Source organism: Micromys minutus (genome assembly GCF_963924665.1).
Source record: "Micromys minutus genome assembly, chromosome: 9".
NCBI classification, from domain to species: Eukaryota; Metazoa; Chordata; class Mammalia; order Rodentia; family Muridae; genus Micromys; species Micromys minutus.
Genome location: NC_137978.1, coordinates 47,369,704 through 47,395,521, shown reverse-complemented (window position 1 = coordinate 47,395,521; position 25,818 = coordinate 47,369,704). Strand labels below are relative to the sequence as shown.

Below are 25,818 nucleotides of genomic sequence, written 5' to 3'. Positions count from 1 at the left end.
GACTGGGAAAGGCTCCACCCTCGGCCCTGGGGCAATGAGACTCCCCAGCGGCTCTCCCTCCCTCCTCTCCTGCTAGAACCTCTGACACTGTCCACTTCCGGAACAGCCTGTGCCCCTATCCAGGCCAAACACTGTTGACTGCTTTCTGCAGGCGCTCTTAAGATGTGTGCCCAGGCCAGGGATGGGAAACAGGATGGCCCCGCCCTACATGGATCTGGTGAATGGACACAGGCAGGGGTTGGGGGCAAGGGGGCAAAACATTTCGAGTAGTAGTAAGTGTCACATGTAATGTTCCTGCTGGTAAGGGGCCGAGCGTTGACAAACTGCTTTCCTCGTAGCCTCGCTTGCTGTGAAGCCTTGCTGACCTTATCTGTCCACCTGACCATGGAGCTGAGAAACTTCTTATCTACCCTTTGAAGGGAACTCCAGAAGCCTCAGCTTTTTGGGTTACAAGAGTATCCCAGTTTCAAATTCACTACGAACCTTTAACGTCCTAGCATGAATTAGTGACTAAGGCAATGAGTTGGTATAAACCTTAGAAGACCCTGAACTTGGAAACGGGACTTTGGGAATCTGAAGTTAGGACCTTGTTTCTGCCGTCGTTTCTTATGGGGCTCAAGAGACAGCACAGCTGTTAAGAACATTTGCTGCTCTTTCGAAAGACCCTGATTTGGTTCCCAGCATCCACATGGTGGCTCACCGTCCTCTGTAACTGTAGTTCCAGAAGATTCCAGGCACTCTCCTGACCTGCACAGGCACCAGGAACATACATGGTGCATATATAATTACAGGCACAACACGCACATGAAATAAAACTAAAACTTTGTTGGGACTTTGGATAAATAGACTGTTCAACAAATGGTAGGAAGCAACTGTTTGATAGCCTTCTTATCTTCCTAGGTTTGAACCAATGGGATAGATAAGCAATAGAGAGGGAGAATGCTCCTCACAGAGGTTTGGGTGGAAAACACACTTTACAAGAAACAAGTAGGAGCCAGATGGTGGTGAGACATCTTAAATCCCAGCACCCAGGAAGCAGAGGCAAGTGGATCTCTGTGAGATCAAGGCCATCCTGGTCTACAGAGTAAGTTCCAGGACAGCCAGGGCTACACAGTGAAACCCTGACTCACAAAACTAACCAACCAGCAAACAAAGGGCAAGAGAGCTGTCCACAGATGAATCCACTCTGGGCTTGAGGGCCCAGGAGGATTGCCAGTGGATGGTTGAATCTCTAATCTCACTGCTAGATGCCCCTCAGGAATTGTCTTGTATCCTTCCTTCTAGGGCTAGAAACCCTGAGAAGTCCGACTCCTTCACCTTCCTGATTAGAAGTTCTTCCTTGACTAGATCTGAAGCTTGTGTGCCTGTTGTGTTTTCTATAGGTTTCCTCCCTGGTAAGAAAATATCGGAAAGCTAGGAGCCAGTTTCAACTGCCCAGGAAGCAGAGGCAGTTGGCAATGAGGTGGCTAAGGGAAGGAAGCTGTAAGGAGTGATAAGGACACTGACAATTGGAAGGCTCTAGCAAAGCATCATGTGCAAGCCCACAGTAGGGGTGACCCGCTTTTTCTGAGGCCCAGTCAATGCCATACATGTGGGCAGTGACCTCATATGCAACATAGTGCCCCTTGAGATTGGTTCAATTGCAGGATCTGTCCCACCCAGCACCAGGGACAGTTACTGCACAGTTGTCCCATCTTGAGTAAGGGTCTGCATCATAGGTGGTAAAAGTCTTCCCGCTGTGAAAGCTGAGAATCCCCTGCAGAGAGGGATGGAAGGCGCCTGGGCACCCTACAGCATGTCTGACTCCCTTACAAATATGACCCCCAGGCAGCCTCCAATCAATGATAAGGTGACTATTATCAGGCCCCATGAGATCCCCAACAGCACCAAGGAGCCAGTTTTTGTTGATTTGTTTGCCTATGGCCATTCAGCTAGTAACAGTGGAAGTGGGATTTGAACTCAGGACTATTTTGTTCCAAGCCACCAGTTTGATCCAAGTCTAATCCCCTCCAGAGTTCCCAGCTTCTCTTTAGGCCCTTTGTCTACTCTCTATCCCAGCAAGCAGCCTGGGCAACTGTGCCAGGAAGAGCTGGGAGGAGCCTCTTGGGCCTGGGCAGGAAAGGGGGCTCCTCAGAGGCACCCGCCATAACCACTTCCCCCTTTCAGTTATCTCTTAACACTCTGAAAGAAGTCTGCCAGTTCCTCTCATGGAGCAAAGCATGCTGATGCACAGCAAAGCAGTAGATCACAGCCTTATCCCTGCACTTTGTCCCCCCCTAGCCCCCCAACCCCCACTCATTTTGTATAGGGGAAAACTAAGGCTGTGACTGGGAAAAGACTTGTCCAGAGACCCACAATAAATAACATCTACACTCCGAAGCTGTTCCCCAGAGCCTAAGTCTTTCCTTCTGGCCACACCCTGTTTCAAGACAGCCATTTCTCAGAGAAGGAAACTGAGGCCCACAGATATGAAGACGTCACCTGAGCTCATTCATGAGTGCTGGGCCAATGTTGGGAACAGCCAGCCTCCCTCTGCCCCTGCCCCAGGGTGAAGTGGAAACTTAAGGGTTCTTTGAAAAGTTGGGTTGGGTGGTGTTTTGCTGGGGCAAACACAGGAAAGAATGTTTTGTTAAAGTGGATACAGGTGTGAAAGGCAGACACTCATGAAGGAGCTTATGTTACTCTGAAGCAGACACAGGAGAGAAGAGGTTCTGCTAAAGCAAACACGTGAAAGGACACGTGATGAAGAATTCTTTGCTAACAACACACATGTATTGGTCCGCCTTATACTGCATAATTGAGATCCACTTGTCGGGACTCCACAGAGAGAAATGCACCAAAAAAATTCTGGCTACAATTTGTTGTTGCTTCTAACAATTTTCTTTTTCTCTTTTATTTCTTTCTTTCTTTTTTTTTTTTTTTAAGATTTATTTATTTATTTTATCTGAGTACTCTATAGCTGTTTTCAGACACTCCAGATGAGGGCATCAGATCCCACTACAGATGGCTGTGAGCCACCACATGGTTGCTGGGATTTGAACTCAGGACCTCTGGAAGAACAGTCAGTGCTCTTAACCACTGATCCATCTCTCCAGCCCTTGTTGTTGCTTCTAAAGACTCTGGCTGATTGGATGCACATGCGGAGACAAGGCATGTTAAGGACACGTGATGTTTGAAGGGTATCAATAGGACTCCATGGAGTGACAGACACAGAGCTTAGCTTGCTGGTGCAACTAGCTGTGCAATGCTTGTGGGTCTCTTATCTTCGCTGATTTCGCTTCCCTGAGAGGCACAGCAGAAAACGACTCCTGGTGTCCCTCTGGGTCCCTCCTGCTGACTCCAGACAAGGCTAAGGCCTGGCTGTCACTGCTAGGTCATGTCACAGCTGTTGCTAACCCGACTCTCCTGAACTGGACTGCTGGTGTATGTGTGAGGTGTTTGTGAGCGGATGGAGCTGCCGCTGCTGACTTGTGAACTGGACCGTCCATTTCCAGACAACACAGACGGGAGTTGTTCCAAAGAACCTTTGTAAACAGTCCATTTCTACCATATCCTTTCTTTTCCACTACCTCTGGTGGATGGTGGGTTACAAAAAAAAGCTAAAACATTTAAAACCCATCATTATAAAAATAAGGTTTAAGGGGCTGGAGAGATGGCTCAGTGGTTAAGAGCATGGACTGCTTGCTCTTCCAGAGGTCTTGAGTTCAAATCCCAGCAGTCACATGCTAGCTCACAACCATCTTGTAATGGGATCAGATGCCCTCTTCTGGTATGTCTGAAAACAGCTACAGTGTACTCATATATAATAAGTAAATAAATCTTTTTTAAAAAATAAGTTTTTTTTTTTAAATTAAAGTTATACCAGGACCCCCCTGTAGTCCACTCTCCTGCAGTGCCCTCTAGGAATTTACCCAGCACTGGAAGAAGGTAGCATGACAAAAAGCTGCAGCTGCCACTGAAGTCAACTCTACAGGACCTTCCAAGATACTGGGAGGAAGAGGAGGCTGCAATGGTAGGGATTAGGCTTGGCCCAGCCTTCTTTTTAGGAATTCACCCTCTTTAGTAAGCTAGTGCAAATTCTGATCCCTATGCCAGAATTCAGACTCCTGTCTCCCCAAACCTGCTCTGTAACAGCCAAGAGTGGAAGAAACCCACAGACCGGTGGAGAGCAGGACACCGGCCCTTGCTGCCACTCCAAACTGGCCTGGGCCAGGGGAAGCCAGGGAAGTGCAGCTGGGGGGGTGGTGAGGGCTGGACGGACCCTTCCCCTCTCTTTGGACTGGGGACTTACAGTTCCAATGTGACTCCTCTGAGTGAGTTTAGCCTGTGAATACTGATAAATTCAATTTCTTCATTAACTTTTGTTGACACTCAACTCATGACAAAAGTCTCCTGAGCTCCTGAGAAGATTGGAATAATTTATTTTAAAAAAATGCTATTTCCATTGCTGGGAACGAGCCAGGAAAATAACCTGTTTAATCTACAGGATAAGAACTGAGATATTTAAAGCATATTTGTTGCTCCTAGAGCCCTATGCTGGATTCCTGGCCTTTTCCTGTTGCCTTTTCTTTTCTTTTTTTGTAAAATTAATTTTTTAAAGATCTTTATTTATTAATTATATAAGTACACTGTAGCTGTCCTCAGACACACCAGAAGAGGGCATCAGATCCCATTACAGATGGTTGTGAGCCACCATGTGGTTGCTGGGATTTGAACTCAGGACCTCTGGAAGAGCAGTCAGTGCTCTTAACCACTGAGCCATCTCTCTAGCCCCTGGCTAATATTCTTCCATGGCTCTCCCTTTGCCACCCATATTGGTAACTCAATGTCCTCTATGAACTGGCCTTTGCAAAGATCCCAGGTGCATGTTTGGCTGGTGCTGAACACCCTGTCCCGACACCCCCAGCTTGCTCTCATGACTCCTTAACCCTTCCTCCCACCTCCTCCTGTTTGCCTTTGTTTCTACCTGTAAAGTGCTCTGTAGCTCATGTGCCTAGAGAATGCTCACAGAGCCTTTAAATATTTCAAATAACACCCCCTCCGTGAAGCCTTCTCAGACTTCTGGTCCTGTAGGAGCTGAGGTAGCACCTATCACCTAGTAAGGTACGCTTTGCTTCAGTGGACTTTGGCTCCCCCTAGGGAGGCAGAGAGAAGTGACCCTGGCTTTGCCTGTTTCCTCTTTTTCTTATTCCCTGGAGTGTTCATATTGCAAAAGACTGGAAGAGTTTTTGAGACCTGGGAGAGGAAAGATGGGTTGAGAAAGACCCCAAGGTATTTCCCAAATGCCTCCATCCAGATTCTGAAACAAGTATGAGACCTAGCAGTCCTCTCAGATCCTGGGAGCTACTGAATGTGCTAGAAAGAGCCAAGAGAGGCTTCCATGCCTGGGACCTTCCCAGCACCCCAGTCTAGCCCAATTCCAAGTCCCTTGCTCCCGCGGAGGCCTCCTTAGCCTCTTGGCACCAGAGCAGGTATGTTGATGTCCTGCCCAGAGAAAAAGAACCAGGTGTCGACTCTGAGGTCTGAATATCTTCAGGGAGGTTTCATGAGCCAGCAGTGGGGCAGAGCCAGCCCCTTTCCAAATTCTTACCACTTCTTCCAACAAGCCCCTCCAAAGTTACTCACAGCCCTAAGTATCTGAGAGGGCCCAGCTCTAGTCTGTGCAAAAAGCAAAGTCAGAGAGTAGGCTGAGACCCCAGGCTCTCTCTTGGGATCCATCTCCCCTGGGGAGCTAGGTAGCCCTGGAATTCCAGAGGCAGATGTCCTGTGTCCTGCCTATACTCAGGACAAAAGAAGAAGGTGGAGGAGGAGAAAAATGAGGAGAAGAAGGAAGGAGGAAGAGGAGGAGGAGGAGGAGGAGAAGAAAACAGGAGAAGAAGGAGGAAGAGGAGGAGGAGAAGAAGAAAAGAAGGAGGAGGAGGAGAAACAGAATTTCGTGTCCTAACCTATTAGTATCCTTTTCTGGCTCTGTAATTGGGGATAAGCAATTGTGCCTTTCTGAGCCTCACAGCCCTCTGCAGTAAAACATGAACAATACAATCCTCCTGGCACATCCCAGGATACCGGGCCATCTCCCATTTGGAGCCCGGTGCAGAGGTCGTTCCCACGTCTCCGTGTCGATACTCAGCACCTGCATCCCAGCATCTTAGTGTTCTACTGCTGGGAGGAAATACAATGACCACAGCTACCTCTTTGTTTGTTTGTTTGTTTGAGACAGGTTTCTCTGTGTATCCCCGGCTGTCCTGGAACTGCTCTGTAGACCAGGCTGTGCTCAAACTTATAGAATAGCATGATGGCCTGACTGTAGACATGCTGCTGGAGAAGTAGTTTAAAGCTACATCCCAATCCGAAGGCAGAAACACACACACAAAGGCACACAGAGAGGAACAAAGAGGCATTCTGAGCTTGTGATGATGGGTTTTTGAAACTTCAGAGCCCATCCCCCAGTGACACACCTCCTCTAATAAGGGCCACACCTCCTAATCCTTCCTAAATAGTGTCACTCCTTAATGACTAAGCATTTAAATACATGAACCTAAGAGGTCCATTCTTATTCAGACAACCACACCCATTCTCTGCAGGTTATCCCAAGAGCCCTTTCTGCCAGATCCCTAGCATCCCTTAACTTGGGACCCTATAGATCCTTCTCTCTAGGACTTCTTGGGGGCTCCTCCAGACTCCTCTGTAACTCCTTCTACTTCCCAGATTCTAGATATCAGGTCGTCCTGAGATGGTGAGGTTCTGTGTTATTTACAGCTTATTTATATATGCTGTGATATTTACATCCTATTTCCATGAATTTTCATGAAAAGCCAGATTATTAAACTCTTGCCTTTGGATGAAGAGAGAATGAGGAGTGGTTGATTGCTGAGCATTTGTAGGACCCTACTTAGGGTAACACCCTGGGCCCTCAGCCAGGCAGCCCTTCAAATAGGAGCAGTTAAAAGAGTAGGGCCCATAATAAGTAGAGGGGGGATGCCAGCATAGATGGGTCAGGCTGTGGAGACAATAACTTGAAGCAAGACCTCCCCATTGTCTCCCAGGGACACACCACCTAAACTGAAGCCAGAAGGGGTTGGGCATTTCCTCCCTCAGACCCCAGAATTGCTATGGCCCTGTGTAGCTCTGCCTCTAGTAAAGGTCCAGCCCTGTTGCTGTCTCTACCATGTGGTCCTTGTGAACACTATTAATAGTAGCCACCATTTATGGGTTGCATTCAAGTGTGTGTGTGTGTGTGTGTGTGTGTGTTCACTCATGATGATGCAGAGGCTAGAGATGAGTGTTGGATGACTCCCTTGGTCACCCTCTACACGACTTAAAACACATTTTATTCATTTCATTTATTAAGTTATTTTTGAAACATGGTCTCCATTACATAGCCCTAGCTGACGTAAAACTCCCTGTGTAGATCAGACTGGCCTTGAACTCACAGAGATCTGCTTGCTCTCTGCCTCCTGAGTGCTGGGATGAAAGGTGTTCACACCATTGGTCGGGGCACACTTGCCTTTCATGTGGGAGCAGAGGATCCAGACTCAGGTCTTTATGTTCACACAGCAAGCACTTTACTGACTTTTTCATCTCCTGAGACTCTCCTACTCCACTACTAATCATGGGTCCTGCTATAAAGCACTGGCTAAATAGTACAGTGGGTTGTTTTTTTAAAGATTTATTTATTTATGTAGATGAGCACTCTATTTGCATGTATGCCTGCATGACAGAAGAGGGCATCAGATCACATCAGATCCATGTTTGTGAGCTAATATGGAGTTGCTGGGAGTTGAACTCAGGACCTCTGGAGGAGTAGCCAGTGCTCTTAACCACTGAGCCATCTCTCCAGCCCCGGAGGCAATTTGATTATAGAGCACGTGCTTGGCATTCATGAGTCCTTTGCTTTAATCCCAGCATTTGCACATGCACACACATGTGTACATATATATGAACAAGAGAGAAGGGAGGCTCTTGTCAGGCTTGGTGATGCAAACCCTCAATCCCAGCACTGGTGAGGCACAGAGGCACGCAGACCTCTGTGAATCTCTGAGGCCAGCCCAGTTTACCAAGTGAGTTCTAGGCCAGGGCCAGCCATAGCTACATAGTGAAGCCCTGTCTCAGAAACAAAAGGAAACAAAAACATAAGCCTCGGGCTGGAGAGATGGCTCAGTGGTTAAGAACACTGTCGGCTCTTCCAGAGGTCCTGAGTTCAATTCCCAGCATCCACATGGCTCACAACCATCTGTAATGGAATCTGATGCCCTCTTCTGGTGTGTCTGAAGACAGCAATGGTGTACTCATAAATAAAATAAGTCTTTAAAACAAAAACATGAGCCTCAGAGGTAGCCATACTTTTGCTGTACCACAGGACCAGGGCCACAGAACTTGCATCCAAACCCTGTGCAAGAATCTCCACCCCACCCAGAGAAAGAATCACCATCAAAGTGGCTTCTTGTTCCAATTTGAGTCCCCTGGAGCTTTGGAAATGGCTGTTACCATAAGCAAATCCAGTGGGTGGTCAGGGTGCCTAGAGGCAGTAGGCCTGATCCAGCTGTGAGAGGTAAGACCTGAGCCTAAGAGGAGAGCATCAAGGGATGGGGGAGAAGGGAAGGAAATGAGTGATCTCATTTAGCAAACCCTTTGGAGGGCCTGTCCTGTGTCAGGCCTAGAGAGAGAGGGGAGTGGGAATGGCTGAGGGACAATGAGGTGTCAGAGGAAGCAGAGACAGAGTTTGCCTATGAGATGTATGGAACGCTGAGACGGATGCCCCGGGATTCTACAGTTCCACCTCTAGGAATCCGTCCTTCCTACAGTGGTGCAGAGCTCTACACATTGGTCTGAACACAGCTACTTATGAGTCAATATGGAAATGATTCTAGCAGCCATTAATGGGATCCAGGCAAACAAATTATGACCATCTGGACACGTCACAGGACGCATCTGATCTGTGAGAAAGCAGTGACTAAAGAACAGCACAGACCTACTTTGTACTATAAAAATGCTAAACATATGTACATAGGTTATAAATCCCCAGAGAAAGGTCTGGAATACACTGGTAACTGCAGCTATATCCAGGGAGGGGCCAAGGGGAGGAGTCTAACTTTTCATTTGCTGTGATAGACACCATGACCAGAGCAGATTATAAAAGAAAGCGTTTAATTTGGGAATTCCTGGTTCCAGAGGTTGGAGTCCATGATCACAATGGCAGCAGGAACACAGGCAAGGTGTCAAAGTAGTAGCTGAACACTCACCTCTGGTCTCTGGTAAGAGACAGAAGAGCAAGAGCTAACTGGGAGCGGCTTGGGCTTTTGAAACCTCAAAGCCCACCTCCCGTGACACACCTCCTCCAACATTGCCACACCTACTAATCCTTCCCCAACAGTTTCAATGGCAGACCAAGCATTCAAATGTATGAACCTATGGGGCCATTCCCAGTCAAACCACAGTATTTTATTATTTCGTTTTAAGACAGGGTTTCTCCATATAATTGTTGACTGGAACTTTATCTGTAGACCAGGCTGGCCCTGAACTCACAGAGCTCTGCCTGCCTCCACTTCTGCCTCCAGCCAAGTGCTGGGATTAAAGGCATAGACCACCATTGGCTGGCTGTTTGCCTTGTTTTTGAGACAGAGTGCCACTTTGCACTCTTCCTCTGGAAGAGCAGCCAGTGCTCTTAACCACTGAGCCATCTCTCCAGCCCACATTTATTTCTTTGTGAGTATATGTGTGTGTGTTTGTGCTATATCTTATGTGTGAAGGTCAGAGGGCAACCATAGGAATCCTAGTGATTGAAATCATCTTACTGGCCCCTAATTATTTACTACTACTACTACTACTACTACTACTACTACTACTACTACTACTACTACTAACTACTATTACTACTACTACTACAAAGAATTACCTACTAATAAGACAAGGTCTCATGTAGCCAAGGCTGGACTTGAACTCCTGACCTTCTGCCTGTATTATAGACTCGGGCAACCACACCCAGCCCCACCTAGCATCAAGGCATGCTATCTGGCATTCTTCTCACTGTGTGTTTTCATCTGGCTTTGGCATTGTCCATGACGGCAGCTGAAGTGGTCAGTTACAATGAAACCACATGGAGGGATGGAGGCAGACTGCTCTGCCTCCTCTCTCCAGCTATCAGCTGTACACCGTGTCTGGGACGCCCTCCTCCACGCTGCCTCATCCACCTGTGTGACTGACAGCAGTGCTCCCAGCTCTGTGGTCATCAATGATTTTCAATTTGCCAGCGTGGCCATGCTTCATTACCACGGTTAGAAACCAGATGGTGAGTTTGGAGCGTGGCCTCAGAAGGGCCTTCAGCCTTGCAGATGACCTTGAGAGCGCCAGCCAGGACGTTCTATGTACCACCTGTGCGGCTTGGAAAGATGGAGGGAGGATCACGAGGCAGAGGAATTTGAGGCTAGCCTGGTCTACATAGTGAGTTCCATGCCAGCCAGGGCTCCACAGAGAGAGCCTGTCTGAAAACAAACAAAAGAAGATTTTTTTATTTAAATCTTTTTAAACTTTTAGTTTACTTTATTTTATGTGCATTGGTGGTTTTGCCTGAATGCATGTCTATGTGAAAGTGTTAGATCTTAGAGTTACAGATGGTTGTGAGCTGCCGTGGGGGTGCTGGGATTTGAACCTGGGACCTCTGGAAGAGTAGCCAGTGCCCTTAACCACTGAGCCATCTCTCCAGTGCCCTATTTTTCATTTTTATGTGCATATGTGTATATGTGTACGTGAGGGACGGTACCTACGGGGTTTAGAGCAGAGCATTCCCTAGAGCTAGAATTACAGGTGGCTTCTGAGCCCCCCCATGTGGGTGTTGGGAACCAAACAGGTCCTCTGCAAGAGCAGTAAAAAGTCTTAACCACAGAGTCCTCTCCGCAGCTTCTCTCATTCTTACCGTAAACATCTAGTCCTTTCTTTCCAAACAGAGACATTTGCTGCTTTTAAAGGGAAAGACAGACTTTGATCATTGAGGCAGGCATGGGAAAGCAAATGTGCAGTGTGAGCTCAGGCAAGGGTGGCGTGGCAGGAGGAAGCATGGTGGGAAGGTTTAGAGAAAGGAGAAAACCGGATGCCTGGAAACTCGAGATCCCGACAGCTACTGATGCCTGAGCGGATGGAGGGGACCTTGCACAGACTGCAGCAGGGAGAGCAGCCTGACATGTGGCTGATGACGCCATATGTGGGCAGATAAACCCCAAGGCCAGGTAGCAGCCGGAGGCCCCCCTTGGGAGCACGGGATGGGAAGCCAGAGACCACTGCATTCCTGGGGGCGTGCCAGCTGCTCTGGAGAGAAATGGGTCACTTCCACCTGCTCTGAGCCTTTCCACATCTAACCCAAGTGCTGTCCCCACTTTATAGATAAGGACACTGAGGCCCAGAGCTGTGAAATTCCTTGCTTGGGTTGGCACTGGCTGAGTTTGCAGTCTCCTAGCACAGCGGGGACAGAATGTTCTAAATAAGACCCAAATACAGATTTGGCAGCAAATACAGTGCCAGGGGGACTGTCCCCAGTCAGAGAGGTCTCCTGCCTGCCAGAGTCTCAAGAGCCACACCCCTCCCCCGGCCTTGGGGCAGAGGCTTAATTTTAAGGGCAGCAGAAGCTTCCAGAAGGGAATCCTGATGTTCTGCTCACGCTAGAGTCAGGAATCTTAGACTCCAATAGCAGCCCAGCCTCTCCAGCAGCTGAGTGTGTCTGTATTCTTCCTCAAGGGCTGGGGAGGTGACTCAGTGGGTAAGAGCCATTGCTGTGTAACGTAAGGCCCTGAGTTTGAATCTCCAGCAGCCATGTCAAAAGCAAGGAATGGCTGAGGTATCCTAGGGCAGGAGTGTGCAGACAGAGGCGGGCTCCAGGAGGTATCTGGCTAACTAGCTAGCCAAAATGTCAAGCTTCCAGTTCAGTGAAAGAACCTGACTCACAGCAGTAAGAAGGAAACAGTAAAGGGACACCCAGAATCCTCTGTGGCTCCTGCACTCTCATGTGCACTAACACCCATGCCCCATGGCCTCAGCCCTCAGTTCCCTCCCAGTGTGTTTCACACCTGTAAGATGGGTTAGGCAGATACTTGCCCCATGGCACCATGAGGACTCACGAGGCTGTGGAAGGCCCAGCTAAGCATCTGACACAGTGAAAGCCATCAGGAATGGGCTCTGGGAACTCAGGGTGACCCCCTCCAGGTCTGTGCTTAGAGCTGGGGAGGTGTGGCTCCCGTTGCTAAGAGATGCCCTCATTGACCACCTGCTGCAAGCTGAGGTCTCCAAAGTGGCTTCCCAGCAGAGACAAACACTCATATGCTATACATACACACACCACACATGCTACACACACATACCACACACACCACATACACACATACATACCATACACACATACACACACACATACCACACACACCACATACACACATACCACACATACACACACACACACCACACACACACACACACCACACACACACACCACACACACACACCACACACACCACACAGACATACATACCATATACACACACACTCACACACATACCACACACACACCACACACACCACATACACACACACCACATACACCACATACACACCATACACACCACATACACATATACCACACACACACCACACATACACACACCACACACACCACAATGCTACACACACATACTACACACACACCACACACACACCACACACACCACATACACACACATCACATACACATACACCACACACACACCACACATACACACACACCACACACACACATACATACCACACACACCATACACACACACACTACATACACACACACACATACCACATATACATACACCACACACACACACACCACACACACACACCACACACACATACATACCACATACATGCACACCCACAGATACCACACACACACCACATACACACACATACCACATACACCACACACACACACACCACACATACACACACACCACACACACACACCACACATACAAGCACGCACCCACCACAGAGTGTGGCTTAAAAATATTTTTTTTAATTGAGGCAGAGCCTTCTGTAGTCAAGGATATCCTAGAACTTGCTATGTACCTGTGGCTGGCCTTGAACACCTCTTGATCCTGAGTGCTAGATACACACCCCCAAATCTGACTCCCAAGGCCTAGCTTAAAAATATCTATGCATGTATATTTTTTTACATTTTAAAGATTTCTTCATTTTATGTGAGTACACTAGCTGTTTCAGACACACCACAAGAGGACATCAGATCCCATTACAGATGGTTGTGAGCCACCATGTGGTTGCTGGGATTTGAACTCAAGACCTCTGGAAGAGCAGTCAGTGCTCTTAACCACTGAACCATCTCTCCAGGCCCTGAAAATATCTTTAAGAAAAGATATATTTATATTTTTAATTATGTGCATGTATGTGTCCAGGTAGAAACACATGAAGGCACATGCCTGCAGAGACTGTAAGTGTGTGATCGCCCTGGAGTGGAGTTATACGTGGCTGTAAGCTGTCCAACGTGAGTGTTAGCTATTAAACTAGGGTCCTTTCCCAGAGCAGTGCATGACCTTAACTTCAGAGTCCCAATCCCTAAAATATCTTTCTCTTTCTTTCGGAGCTGAGGACTGAACCCAGGGCCTTGAGCTTGATAGGCAAATGCTCTACCATTGAGATAAATCCCGACCCTTCTAAAATATCTTTTTAAAATGAAGATAATTTTAATATTTGTTTGGAGCTGTGGTACATCCACGTGTGGTTCTGGCTGGCGATGGGACTCAAGGTTGTCAGGATTTCACAGTAAGTCCCTTTACCTACTGGGCCATCTTGCTGCCGTCCCCCAGCTTGAAAATATTTTAAAGGGGGGGGCACAGCAACACTAGACAGAAATTCCTCCCTCACCTCATCCAATTCACACAGCCCAAGACACAGGTCAGGAATCATGGGGTGGAAACGGATCCTTTATTTGAGGGTAGACCCCAGAGTGGGTTGGTGGGAAGAGGCAGCAGTTTAGGGGTCCCAGCTGGCTGGAGGAGTCGTGAGGCAGTTGAAGGATGCTCTCAGCTGCGGGTGCCAGACCCAGGACAGGAAATGTCAGCCATCAGCACTAAGCCTGCTTGATGCCCTGTGCCTACAGGGACCAGAAACTGGTGGCCAAAGTTTGTCCCACCCCCAGTGCCCATGAGGCAACTAAGAGGGTAGCCTCTGAGTCCTCTGTCCCTTCAAGGTGGAGCCAGGACCACTGGGATCAGATTCTGTGGAGGCCAGACAGAGAGAACACTCAGAGGCGAGGACCCCCCAACCCCACTTTCCAGGGAGCAGGCACAGCTGGAAGAGTAGACATGTAAATGCAGGCTGCACAACTGGCCCCACAGCACACACAGCAGGCACACAGAAGCCTCGCCCAGCCCCTTCCTCAGAGAAAACCACAGTGTACACACGGGCCCTAGCTGCTGCCCAGGGCTGCAGCGGGCTGAGGACTGGCCTGGAGCTGTCACCTACTGGTTCTCTTCCCTGATGGCAGCATGAGGGGACAAAAGACACAAAGGCTCAGCTGGACTCTGAGGGCTGAGACCAGGTCCCAGCCAACATTTGGCAGGGATAACTTCAGACAGAGAAAGAGGAGGCATGGCTTTTATGGGCGTGGGGAAATGTTGGAGAGGAGTCACAGTACTTAGGACCACACCCATGGAAGACAGTTGCCAGGCAGGAGGTGTAGGGGAGGCAGCCAGACTGTGAGGCTGGCCATGTACTCACAGTGTCTGGTAAGTGCTGTCCTTGGTCTTGAGGAAACGCAGCACAAAGAAAGCTGTTGCTTGCAGGCTCAGTACCAGCACGATGCCCCCAATGAAGCTAGCTCCATCAAAACCTGGGCTGTGGTCTTCAGGTATGGGGGGACTCTCTGTAGAATGAGATAGAGTGGAGATTACAATAGGCCACCAAGATCCCAGAGTCAACCCACAACTGATACCTTGAGGCTTTCAGCCCTCAAGATGGGGTCTAGGCTCTACCATGCTCCGAAGTCCAGCTGGGGGCTGAGGAATGCAGCTAAGTGGTGAAGCCCTTGCTTAGTTTGTCTAGTGAGGCCTCGGGTTCAATCCCTACAGTAACACACACACACACACACACACACACACACACACAGAGAGAGAGAGAGAGAGAGAGAGAGCAGTGTTTTTCAGGCCCTTCAAGCCCTGATGCTGGCAGAAGGGATGGCTGAGGCTTCGGAAGGTGGACCTTGTTCCTGAGTTACTCCATAGCTTTAAGTCACACACACACACACCCTCTCTGGGCCTCCTGGTTACATGGCACCAACAGTGACCTGACCAAGTGCTCCTGCACCCTCTCTGTCCCTCACCAGCTTAGTAGAGGAAGGACCCCCTTCCAACTAAGGCTTGCAGCACAGATGAAATAGCTCAGGCCTTTGGACTTCTAAACTTGGAATCTTCACCAAGAAAGGAAGGACCAGAGGAAAAGCCAGCACCCTGTTGAGCCAGCAAGTGAAGACTACAGTATGGGTCAGACCTGGCTGGCTGCCTGCCCTTCCCCTCTGCCCTTCCCCCTTTGTAGGGCAGGGTCACAGCATTGCAGTCAATAGTCTAGGCCTCGGTGGTTACCAGCTGTACCACATTACCCATCAATTCTGACCGGGGATTTGATTTCAGGCCCTGGGCCAGGTGCCCAGGACAAGAAAACACAGGGGAGCGGAAGACCATTCTGGGACAATGGACAAGGGGTCCAACTGGGAACAGGGTTTCCTTTCCAGAGGACACGGAGGGTGCAGAGTCTAAGAACAGGAAATGGGAAGGATGGCTGTGCTAGCTGAAGCCAAGAGGATGCTGGGGAAGAGGACGGAAAGGGAAGACGTGAGCTGGGCACAGCAGATCTGGGGCTCAGGCCGAGGGAGCTGAACCATCAATAATTTATTCCTTAAGATCAGTTTCCGGCTTTAATTAACCAAGAGCCTCTTCAGCCATCCTGGCTGAGTCTAGTGACCTCCAGGCCACGGAGCGGGAGTGCGGGGACCTAAAGGCAGATGGGGTTCCTTCCCAGCTCTGCTGGGAAGCCACTTTGGAGACCTCAGCTTGCAGCAGGTGGTCAATGAGGGCATCTCTTAGCAACGGGAGCCACACCTCCCCAGCTCTAAGCACAGACCTGGAGGGGGTCACCCTGAGTTCCCAGAGCCCGTGGGGAGGGAAGCTGTCCTTTCCTGATGGCTTTCACTGTGTCAGATGCTTAGCTGGGCCTTCCACAGCCTCGTGAGTCCTCATGGTGCCGTGGGGCAAGTATCTGCCCAACCCATCTTACAGGTGTGAAACACACTGGGAGGGAACTGAGGGCTGAGGTCATGGGGCATGTGTGTTAGTACCCGTGCCTTTCCCTTCTGCAGCTGTCCTGCCACATTCCCTGGGGAGAACCTTACCTGTGGTGCTTGTCTTCGGCTCCTCGGTAGAATGATGAGAAGCTGAGGAGACAGTGAACCCACAATAAAACACCTCTCCTTCCTATCATGATCTCCAAGCCTGGGCCAGTAGCTGGACCCACTTACTGTTCAGATTACACCCCTGCCCCAATCAAGCCTTGTTACCCCATCTCCTTCCCTAGCTGTGCTCTATACCCAAGGCTCACCTCTAACTTGATTGCCCACTTGCTTGGGGAAAAACCCCTCCATTCCAACCTCACTGTGCTTTGCTTCAGAGGAGGTGCTAGCTCCCACAAGCTCCTGAGCACACTGGACCAAATTATAAGCTAAGATACCAGCCAGGGCATGATTCCTGGACAAGGAGCCAGCGGTTCATCGGTGCAGTCTACCTCCTGAGAGACTGTGGCTGGGGACACCTCACTCCCCTCCCTTCGTGTAGGCTTAGCTTACCTGGGCATGACTCTGAGCGGTTATACAGAAAGCAACCCTCCTTGACCACCTCAGCTTGGGCCACACAGTGTCCTGGAGGGAGAAGGAACAGAGCAGAGGTTTGGGGAGAAAGTTGGGGGTGGCAGTGTATAGACAAGAGGATGCTCCCAGGGAGGTCTCAACTACATACCTGGCTCCTCTGGCCCACACTGCTGCCAGACACAAACAGAGAAGTTGTGGGCTCTGTCCACACAGTGCTCACAGTGTTCCAGATGTTTGCAGCCCTCTTGTGCAGTAGACCAGACCTTCAGGCGGAGCAGGGCTCCCCGTCCAAAGCCACGAGCTCCTTTACCTGTGAGTCGGGGTGCAAATGGGAAGAGAGCAGCAGAGAGCGAGGCGCCAAGCTGCAATACCTCTCCTACTAGGACTCGAACCTCTGCACAGGTCTGCAGCTTCCCCAGGCCCTGGCTACACTAAGCGATCTGCTCCGCCAACCTCCAGCCTCTTTCCTTACATAATCCTGAAGTTCCCAGAGGTGACCTCCTTCACACTCACCTAAGTCTCCTAGTCCCCCACCCCTGGAACCTATAAATATGCACTACGATCTTAACACAGCCCTGGAGTCTTGCAGAGGTCGAAAACATTCCCTCCCACAAGCCTCGAGGTGCTGAAACAAGAAGCTAAAGTAAGCTACAGGTTCCACCGGCCTGGACCCCTGGTCAGATCCTGCTCAGCATTACCAGCTAGAACCAGCTGGGCACACAGGAGGAGGCAACAACAACCGCTGCAGAGAGCAGCACGCAAGGCGCGGGGTCCGGGTGCGGCCATGGGCGCAGGGGCCGGGACTGGGGGTCGGCGGACAGCTGGGGTGGCGCGGTCTTTCTTGACTCTAATCGCCCAGCTAGCCAGAGCCAGACCTGGGCAACGGGGGCGTGGTCAGACTGGAGCGTGGTTGTCTTGTGGGTGTGGCTAGTGGGTTGGACCGCTGGGAGGGTCCAGGTAGAGCTTGGCTCTGTTGTGGTAGAGCCAGAGAAGAGAGGCCAAGAGGCGTGGCTGTGTTCTGCGATTTAAGGCGGGGCCTAAACAAAGGGGGTGTCACCTACTGATTCTGAACTTATGAATCGTGACCCCTTAGGTAAACCTCTATCTCAAAAAACTATTTACACCACAAGATGAACTGTATTAAAGATTCCCAGTGTTTAGGGAGATTGAGAACCCACTCTAAGTCCTAGAGATTGTTTTATATTTTTTAAGATTTATTTATTCATTTTATATATGAGTACACTGTAGCTGTCAGACACACCAGAAGAGGGCATCAGATCTCATTACAGATGGTTGTGAGGCACCATGAGGTTGCTGGGAATTGAACTCAGGACCTCTGGAAGAGCAGTCAGTGTGCTCTTAATCACTGAGCCATCTCTCCAGCCTCTAGAGACTGTTTTTAACCCTGTCTCACAGGTGAGGTTCCAGAAAGGAGAGTGAGCAGTCTGAACCCACAGTGATAAATTTTGGACTTGATTCCGACTACACCACATAATATACACACTCTGGTCTGTTGAAGGCTGGGCCATTGACTCTGCTACCCCTCGACTTTGGCTGGCTCTTCCCAGCCATGGGAACACTATGTCCTGTTCTGCCTCCAGCTCGTCACATCTCTGGGTCATAAGTGGCCCTTTGGTTCTGAGCCTTAGTCCGTCCTCTCCTGTGATAATCTTGGCTCTCTTTTTGCTGTCAGGTCCCACTTAAAAGCCAGTAAGTAAGGCCAGTATGTGGTTTGTTTGGTAGAATGCTTGGCTAGCATGCCTAAAGGCCTAGGCTTGACCATTAGCACTGCCTAAACCAGGCTGGTAGGCTGTGCATGCAGTCCCAAGCACTCAGGTGCTAGAAACAGAATAATCAGCAGTTCCAGATTGTCTTTTGCTGCAGAGCCAACCTAGGCTAAAGAACCTCTGCCATAAAACTGGGAAGGGGGAGGAGACATTAACCTGTCATTTGTGACACATGCCTTTAATCCCAGCACTCCAGAGACAGAAGTAGTCAGATCTCTGTGAATTGGGGGACAGCTAATCTACACAGAAAGTTCCTGGATAGCCAGGATGAAGAGATATCTTGCCTCAAAACAACAAAGGAGTAGGGGTTGAGGGGCTGGAGAGATGACTTAGTAATGAAGAGCACCAGCTGCCCTTCCAAATCTAGGTTTGATTTTAGGGCCACATGGTGGCCCACAAATACCTGTAACTCTAGTTCCAGGAGATCCAGTGGTCACTGTCCTCTGGCCTCCACAGACACCAGGCATGAATGACAGTGGTGCACAGACATATATTCAGGTGAAATATCCACTCATATACATTAAAAAAATTAGAAAGGTCACCAAAGGAGCAATTATCTGTCACCCAGCACATGGGAGGCTGGGGCAGGAGGATTGTAGGTTTTAAGCCAACTTGGGCTATATCAATGAGACCCTTTCCCCTGCTATTCCAAAAAAAAAAGGAGGGGTGAGGGCTGGAGATGTAGCTCAGTGATAAAGAACTTGCTTTTAGCACTGCGTGGCTCTGAATTTGAACCTTATAGCAACAGTTATCGACACATCTCTAATCTCCATCTCCACATCAGTCCTGGCACTACAGCCAACACACCTAGAACTGAAAAACAGGGCTGGAGAGATGGCTCAATGGTTAAGAGCACTGACTGCTCTTCCAAAGGTCCTGAGTTCAATTCCCAGCAACCACATGGTGGCTCACAATCATCTGTAAAGGAATTCAACACTCTCTCTGGTATGTCTAAAGAGAGCTACAATGTACTTATTTATATACATAAAAATAAATCATATAAAAAGAAAAACAGCTTTAACAATCAATAACCCCCTTTCAATTACAAATTTTAAAGTTACTTTGTTTCAGGGATACTTTGTTTCAGGGATACTTTGTTTCAGGGGTACAAGATTAAGTCTGCATCTGTGTCTGTGCACCATGTGTGCACCTTCTGCTCTCAGAGGCCAGAAGAGGGTATTGGGCCCCCTAGAACTCAGTTATTTTTTTTAAGATTTATGTATTTATTATATATAAGTACATTGTAGCTGTCTTCAGACATACCAGAAGAGGGCATCAGATTTTATTACAGATGGTTGTGAGCCACCACGTGGTTGGTGGGATTTGAACTCAGGACCTCTGGAAGAGCAGTCAGTGCTCTTAACCACTGAGCCATCTCTCCAGCCCTAGAACTCAGTCATAAAGTTAGCTGGGTATGGTGACACATGCCTTTAAACCAAGTATGTGGGAAGAACACAGATCTCTGTAAGCCAGGGGCCAGCCTGATCTACATAGAGAGTTCCAAGACAGCCAAATAGAAATAGAGAAATCCTGTTTCAAAACAGCAACAAAAAGATTTAGAAAGGGTGTGAGCCTCTGTGTGGGTGTTGGGAATTAATTCTGAGTCCTCAGGAAGAGTAACCACTGCTCTTAACCACTGAGCCATCTTTCCAGTCCTCAGTACCCCCCTCCAACCATCAAGATGCAAACCACTTTCTAATCAGAGTTACTCAGTTAATGTCCACAACTGCTCCATAGCATGAGCTATCATCTTCAGTTGGCAGCTGCTCAGGGGAAATTACACCTCAGCTGGGACTGAGTGGGGGCGGGGGGCTGTTTCCTGTGTACCTCCACCTAAGTACTCCTAGGCCTCTCTTTCCTGTCCTCCGCACAGGAAAGCCCCAGTTTCTGCACTCCTCACTGCCAAACACCCGGGTTGGAGCTCAGTGTTCTGTTCTCCCCCAGCACTTACCCCCCAGTTAAAATCCTCAGACTCAACAGGGCCGGTGTTGGCAAAGGCCTTTAATCCCAGCACTCAGGAGGCAGAGGCAGGTAAATCTGTGAGTTCAAGGCCAGACTGATCTACAGAACAAGTTCCAGGACTACCTGGGCCACACAGAGAAACCCTGTCTCAAACAAAACAAAACAAAAAGAAACTCCGAACCCCCATACAAAATCCTCAGACTTAATCCCCCATGTCTCTGGGGCCCTGGCTGTACAGCCCCTCCCTGAGCTGGCCCTCACACAGATGTGCACATCTCTACTAGTTGGCAGCTTGTCTGCTGACTTGCCCTCCCACTCCCGTGTGGACCTTCCGATTCCTGACTCTGGCCGTATCTCACTTGTCCCAGGTTTTCCCGGTCATATCTCATTTCTTCATAGTCACCCTTCTTGCCCTTGTTCCAGCTCTTTCCCCTTGGCTCCATCTGTCTAGCTAAGTAATCCACCACTGAGAACCATCCTTGGAAACAAAACCACCCCAGGCCCTGTGACCCCCCTCAACCCCCACTAGTGCCTTCTAGCTCACGGCTCTCCATCACCCACTGAGTCTCTCCTGATGCCTCCGGGCTCTTCCCCTGCCCTCATTTGTCTCTTCCTGTTTACCAGCCCCCTCTCTGGTCCTCACACCCTTCCCCTCCTGGGAGACTGTCCAGGAAACTCATCTGTTCCCTCTGCAAAGTGACTCAGTTCTTAACCTCTCTGCAGAAAAGATCTCTTCTACTTATTCTCCACGCCAGTGCCTGCTCCCCTTCAGGGTGAGCATCCAATGCATATTTTTTAAAAAAGATTTACTTATTTTATTTATGTGAGTACACCGTAGCTGTCTTCAGACACACCAGAAGAGGGCATCAGCTCTCATTACAGATGGTTGTGAGCCACCATGTGGTTGCTGGGAATTGAACTCAGAACATCTGGAAGAGCAATCAGTGCTCTTAACCACTGAGCCATCTCTCCAGCCCTATCCAATGCATAATTAACTGCCCATTTTCCCCTGGTCTACATGTTCCACTGTGTGTGTGTGTGTGTGTGTGTGTGTGTGTGTGGTAGAGTGCTTGTTTAGCATGCAGGAAGGGTAGCCTGGGTCTGGTCTCTTCACCACATAAAACCACGTGTGGTGAATGTCTGTAACACCAGCACTCTGGAGGTGAAGAAGGAAGGAAGATCATCAGCCTTGGATGCTTGAGACTCTGTCTCAAAGAAAAAAAGTTTCACCTGGCAGGAAAGCGCATAGCCATCTAGTGGTCACATGAGGAACTGCAAGTTTGTCAGTGAGAAGCCCCTTTTGAGGAGAGGATGCTGCAAGCACCGTGGGCTTGATTACAGCATCAGTGTCCAATTCTGCCCCTCGCAGTGAGGTTTTGGGAAAGTCCCTTTGCTTCTATAAAAATGTGGGCTCTGTCCCTTAGCTTTGGAAGGGTTGTTGGTGGAAAAAATTGGCACGTGTTGGTACGCGGGAAGACATAGGGAGACAGATAGAGACAAGAAGGCCTGAGAAAGGGCTGCACTTCCCCTGAACAGATCTCAGGAAGGAGAGAGCAGAGGAGGAGAGGTGATCCCAGCCAGACATAGTGGCTCACACCTATAATCTTAGACAAGGAGGAATCCCACAAGTCTGAGGCCACTCTGGGATACAGGATGTCTCCTGTCTCAGGATGTCTCGTGTTTTTATCTCTGTTTCCGTGTCTCAGTCTCTCTCTTTCGCACATACTATTTGGTGCCTGAGAGAGCACACATGTGGAAATCTACTGCCTTAGTCTTAGTATCCAAGGGTAGTCAAGTTAGAAATATTCTCAGGCTGGAGATGGCTCGGTGGTTAAGAGCACTGACTGTTCTTCCAGAGGTCCTGAGTTCAAATCCCAGCAACCACATGGTGGCTCACAACCATCTGTAATACGATCTGATGCCCTCTTCTGGTGTGTCTGAAGACAGACCCAGCATACTTACATATAATAAACAAATAAATATTTTTAAAAAAGAAGTGTTATCAAAAGTAAATTTAAAAAAAAAAAGAAAGAAATACTCTCACACTCTCCCTCCCTGGCTGTGAGGAGCGACCTCACCATAAAGAACATGGCGGTATGCAAATAAGGAAGTTCACGACCATCTGCTTACTTTAGTAGGGACAACTGGTCTTTAATGTCCTCACTGTAGGATGGTAACTGTCACCAAGACAGAAACTTGGAGAAAACTAACCCAATCGTCCAAGACCACTCAAGATGTCATCTTTATATTTAGATTCAGAACCTATTTTGGTGGTGAGGTGTTGGAGGCACTGCGGAGGGCACATCTTGCTTGGGTGGAGTTTACAATTATCCTATAAAGAAAAATCAACCCAAAAACATTGCAGGATATGGCCTGCATAAACTGGGGATCTCAAAAAAAAGCTGGGGGTCAGGAGATGGGGAGTGAGTGCTGGAGAAGTGGCTCTGCAATTCTGAGCACTTGCTGCTCTGCTAAAGGACGCAGCATCCATTTCTGGAAACTCACAACTACACATATAACTCTAATGCTAAGGGATTTGACCCCATCTTCTGGCCTGTGTGAGTACATTCATGATGTACACTCAACACAGAAATACATACATACACACAGTAAAAATAAAAAGCCTTTAAAAAAAAAGATTTATTTATGTGAGTACACTGTAGCTGTCATCAGACACACCAGAAGAAGGCATCAGATCTCATTACAGATGGTTGTGAGCCACCATGTGGTTCCTGGGAATTGAACTCAGGACCTCCGGAGGAACCCTCTGTGCTCTTAACTGTTGAGCCATCTCCCCAGCGCATAGAAATCTTTTTTTTTTTTTTTTTTTTAAAGAAGAAAATAGCTGCTGGGTGGTGTGGGTGCACACTTTTAATCCTAGCACTCTGGGCAGAGGCAGGTGGACCTCTGAGTTCAAGGACAGCCTGGTCTACAGAGTGAGTTCCAGGACAGCCAGAGCTACACAGAGAAACCCTGTCTTGAAACTCTGTCTCAAAACACACACACACACACACACACACACACAGCTGTAGGAGAACAGAATGGAGAAGTCAAAGATCAGTGTTGGAGTGACAGCATCTTTGAAGACTTGATTTACAGTTATGAGACAGTTTTATTTTGGTACAGCGTCTCATGTATTCATGCATTTGATACAGGCTCTCATGATGCAGGATGACCCCCAAATTTCTGATCCTTTTTACCTCCCAAATGCTGAGATTACAGGAATGTGTCCTGATCCTTGCTGGACAGTTTTTACCAGCAGATCAGTTAACTCCAAAACAGCCTGTAATGGCTATTCCTGGTTATCAGCTTGACTATAACTAGAATAAACTACAATCCAGAATTGGAAGGTTCACCTGTGATCCAGATCTTGAGGCTAGGAGACACAAGTCTCTGACCTGGATCTTGGCATGGAGATCTTGAGGCATAGTGGCTATGAAAAGCTTAGGCCCAGGCAAGGTAGTACATGCCTTTAATCCCAGGAGACTGAGGCAAGGAGATCTCCGAGTTCAAAGTCAGCCTGGGACAAAATAAACTCCATATCCAGGTGTGGTGGTGCACACCTTTAATCTGGGCCATACCTTCTGCTGGAGACCTATATAAGGACACTGGAAAAAGGAAGACTCTTCTTTGCCTGCTTGTACTTACTGGCCAGCACACCTGCTGGAGTCTACTTCAGAAGACTAGCCTTGTAGGACTGAGCAACAACTAGATCCTTGGACTTCCCATTCACAGCTGACCATTGTTGGAGTAGTTTGACTACAGACTGTAAATCCTCATAACAAATTACCCTTAATATATAGAGCCATTCCGTAAGTTCTGTGACTCTAGAGAACCCTGACTAATACATGGCCACTTAGAAGAACAGGCACTCAGAGGAGTGGGCATCTCTCATCTATACTTTGGTCCCAGGGCCCTAGCACCTTGTTCCTGCTCCCTTCTCTGAGAACAGAGCTTTGTTGGGCACTTGGCTCCAAATGGGGAGGAGTGGATATCCAAGTCTTAGGGTCCTGACGTCTGTGATGCTCTTCTTTCTCGGACACACCCCATTAGGACTGTCACCTTTCCTGGGTTTCTCTGGGTTTGTTTATTTTTAATTTGTTTAGATATTTACTATTTAATCTACATATGGGTATTTTGGGGGTTTTTTGTTTATTTGTCTTTTCAAGACAGGGTTTCTCTGTAGCCCTGGCTAGCCTGGAAATCACTCTGTAGATCAGGTTGGCCTCAAACTCAAGAAATGTGTTTGATTAACAGTGTGCACCACTACTGCCCCAACAAGTGTTTTGTTTTGTTGTTTTTTTAATGTGAGTGAGGTACCACATTGGTTCTGGGAACCAACCTCAGAAGAGAAACAGGTACTTTTTTATACCTACTGAGCTGTTACTTCTTTCTCACATTTGAGTGTTTTCCTTTTGAGACAAGGTCTCTGTATAGCCCTGACTGTCCTGGAACTCACTCTGTAGACAAGACTGACCTCCAGATCAGCCTTGAACTCATGTCTTGAACTCACCAGATCTGCCTGTTTCTGCCTCCTGAGTGCTGGAATTAAAGGAGTTTTATCTCTGGCTTCTTTGTTTCCCTCTCTGCCTGTTCCTGATACATTTCATCAGCCAACAGACAAAAGTAGTTGAATACCAATTACATATCAGGCACTGTCCCTAGCACAAACCAAACCTAGTCACCATTGTCACATGGCTTATCCTACAGTGCCACAGGCTCAGACTCCAAGCAAACAGAAAAAGGGATCTGGGGTGAGTATCTTGTTGTAGGAATTCTGCACACCCCAGAACATAACAAGTAAAGAGAAGGACAGGAGATTAGTTGGTCATCTGCGACAGGAAGGAAGCCCATCTAGGGAAGAAATAGCTAAAAGGAACACCCTGAATGGAGCAAAGGAGGAGCCCATACCCAGAGCCTGCAGCAGGAGAAGCTTCATCTAGACTGGTCCTTCCTGTGACCACTCTTCATTTTCTTACTGCCCTCCTGGTGTCCTTTACTGGCCAGATATACCATTAACTGCCAATGTACAGCCCATGCTGATAATGGGCCAACACCCCCCCCCAGCAGTCCCCAGACATGAAAAGCAGGCTCAGAGGGCAGGACAGGGTCTCAAAGTCACAGGGTTAGGAAATGGAGGGATTAGGGTTGGAAGCTAGTCTCCTG

At 48.6% G+C, this 25,818-nt stretch overlaps 1 protein-coding gene across 1 annotated transcript; it reads right to left on the bottom strand.

Moving 5' to 3' along the window:
* Window positions 1-14,762: 14,762 nt before the first annotated feature.
* Window positions 14,763-17,732, bottom strand: CD164L2 (CD164 molecule like 2; the record flags this gene model as incomplete). Its single annotated transcript, XM_080921036.1, has 5 exons — window positions 17,602-17,732; window positions 17,052-17,213; window positions 16,883-16,954; window positions 16,433-16,474; window positions 14,763-14,911 (listed from the first exon to the last, which is right to left on the bottom strand). The coding sequence occupies exons 1-5, from the start codon at window positions 17,687-17,689 to the stop codon at window positions 14,763-14,765; spliced, it is 513 nt and encodes a 170-aa protein (XP_080777162.1). The 5' UTR covers window positions 17,690-17,732.
* Window positions 17,733-25,818: the final 8,086 nt, after the last annotated feature.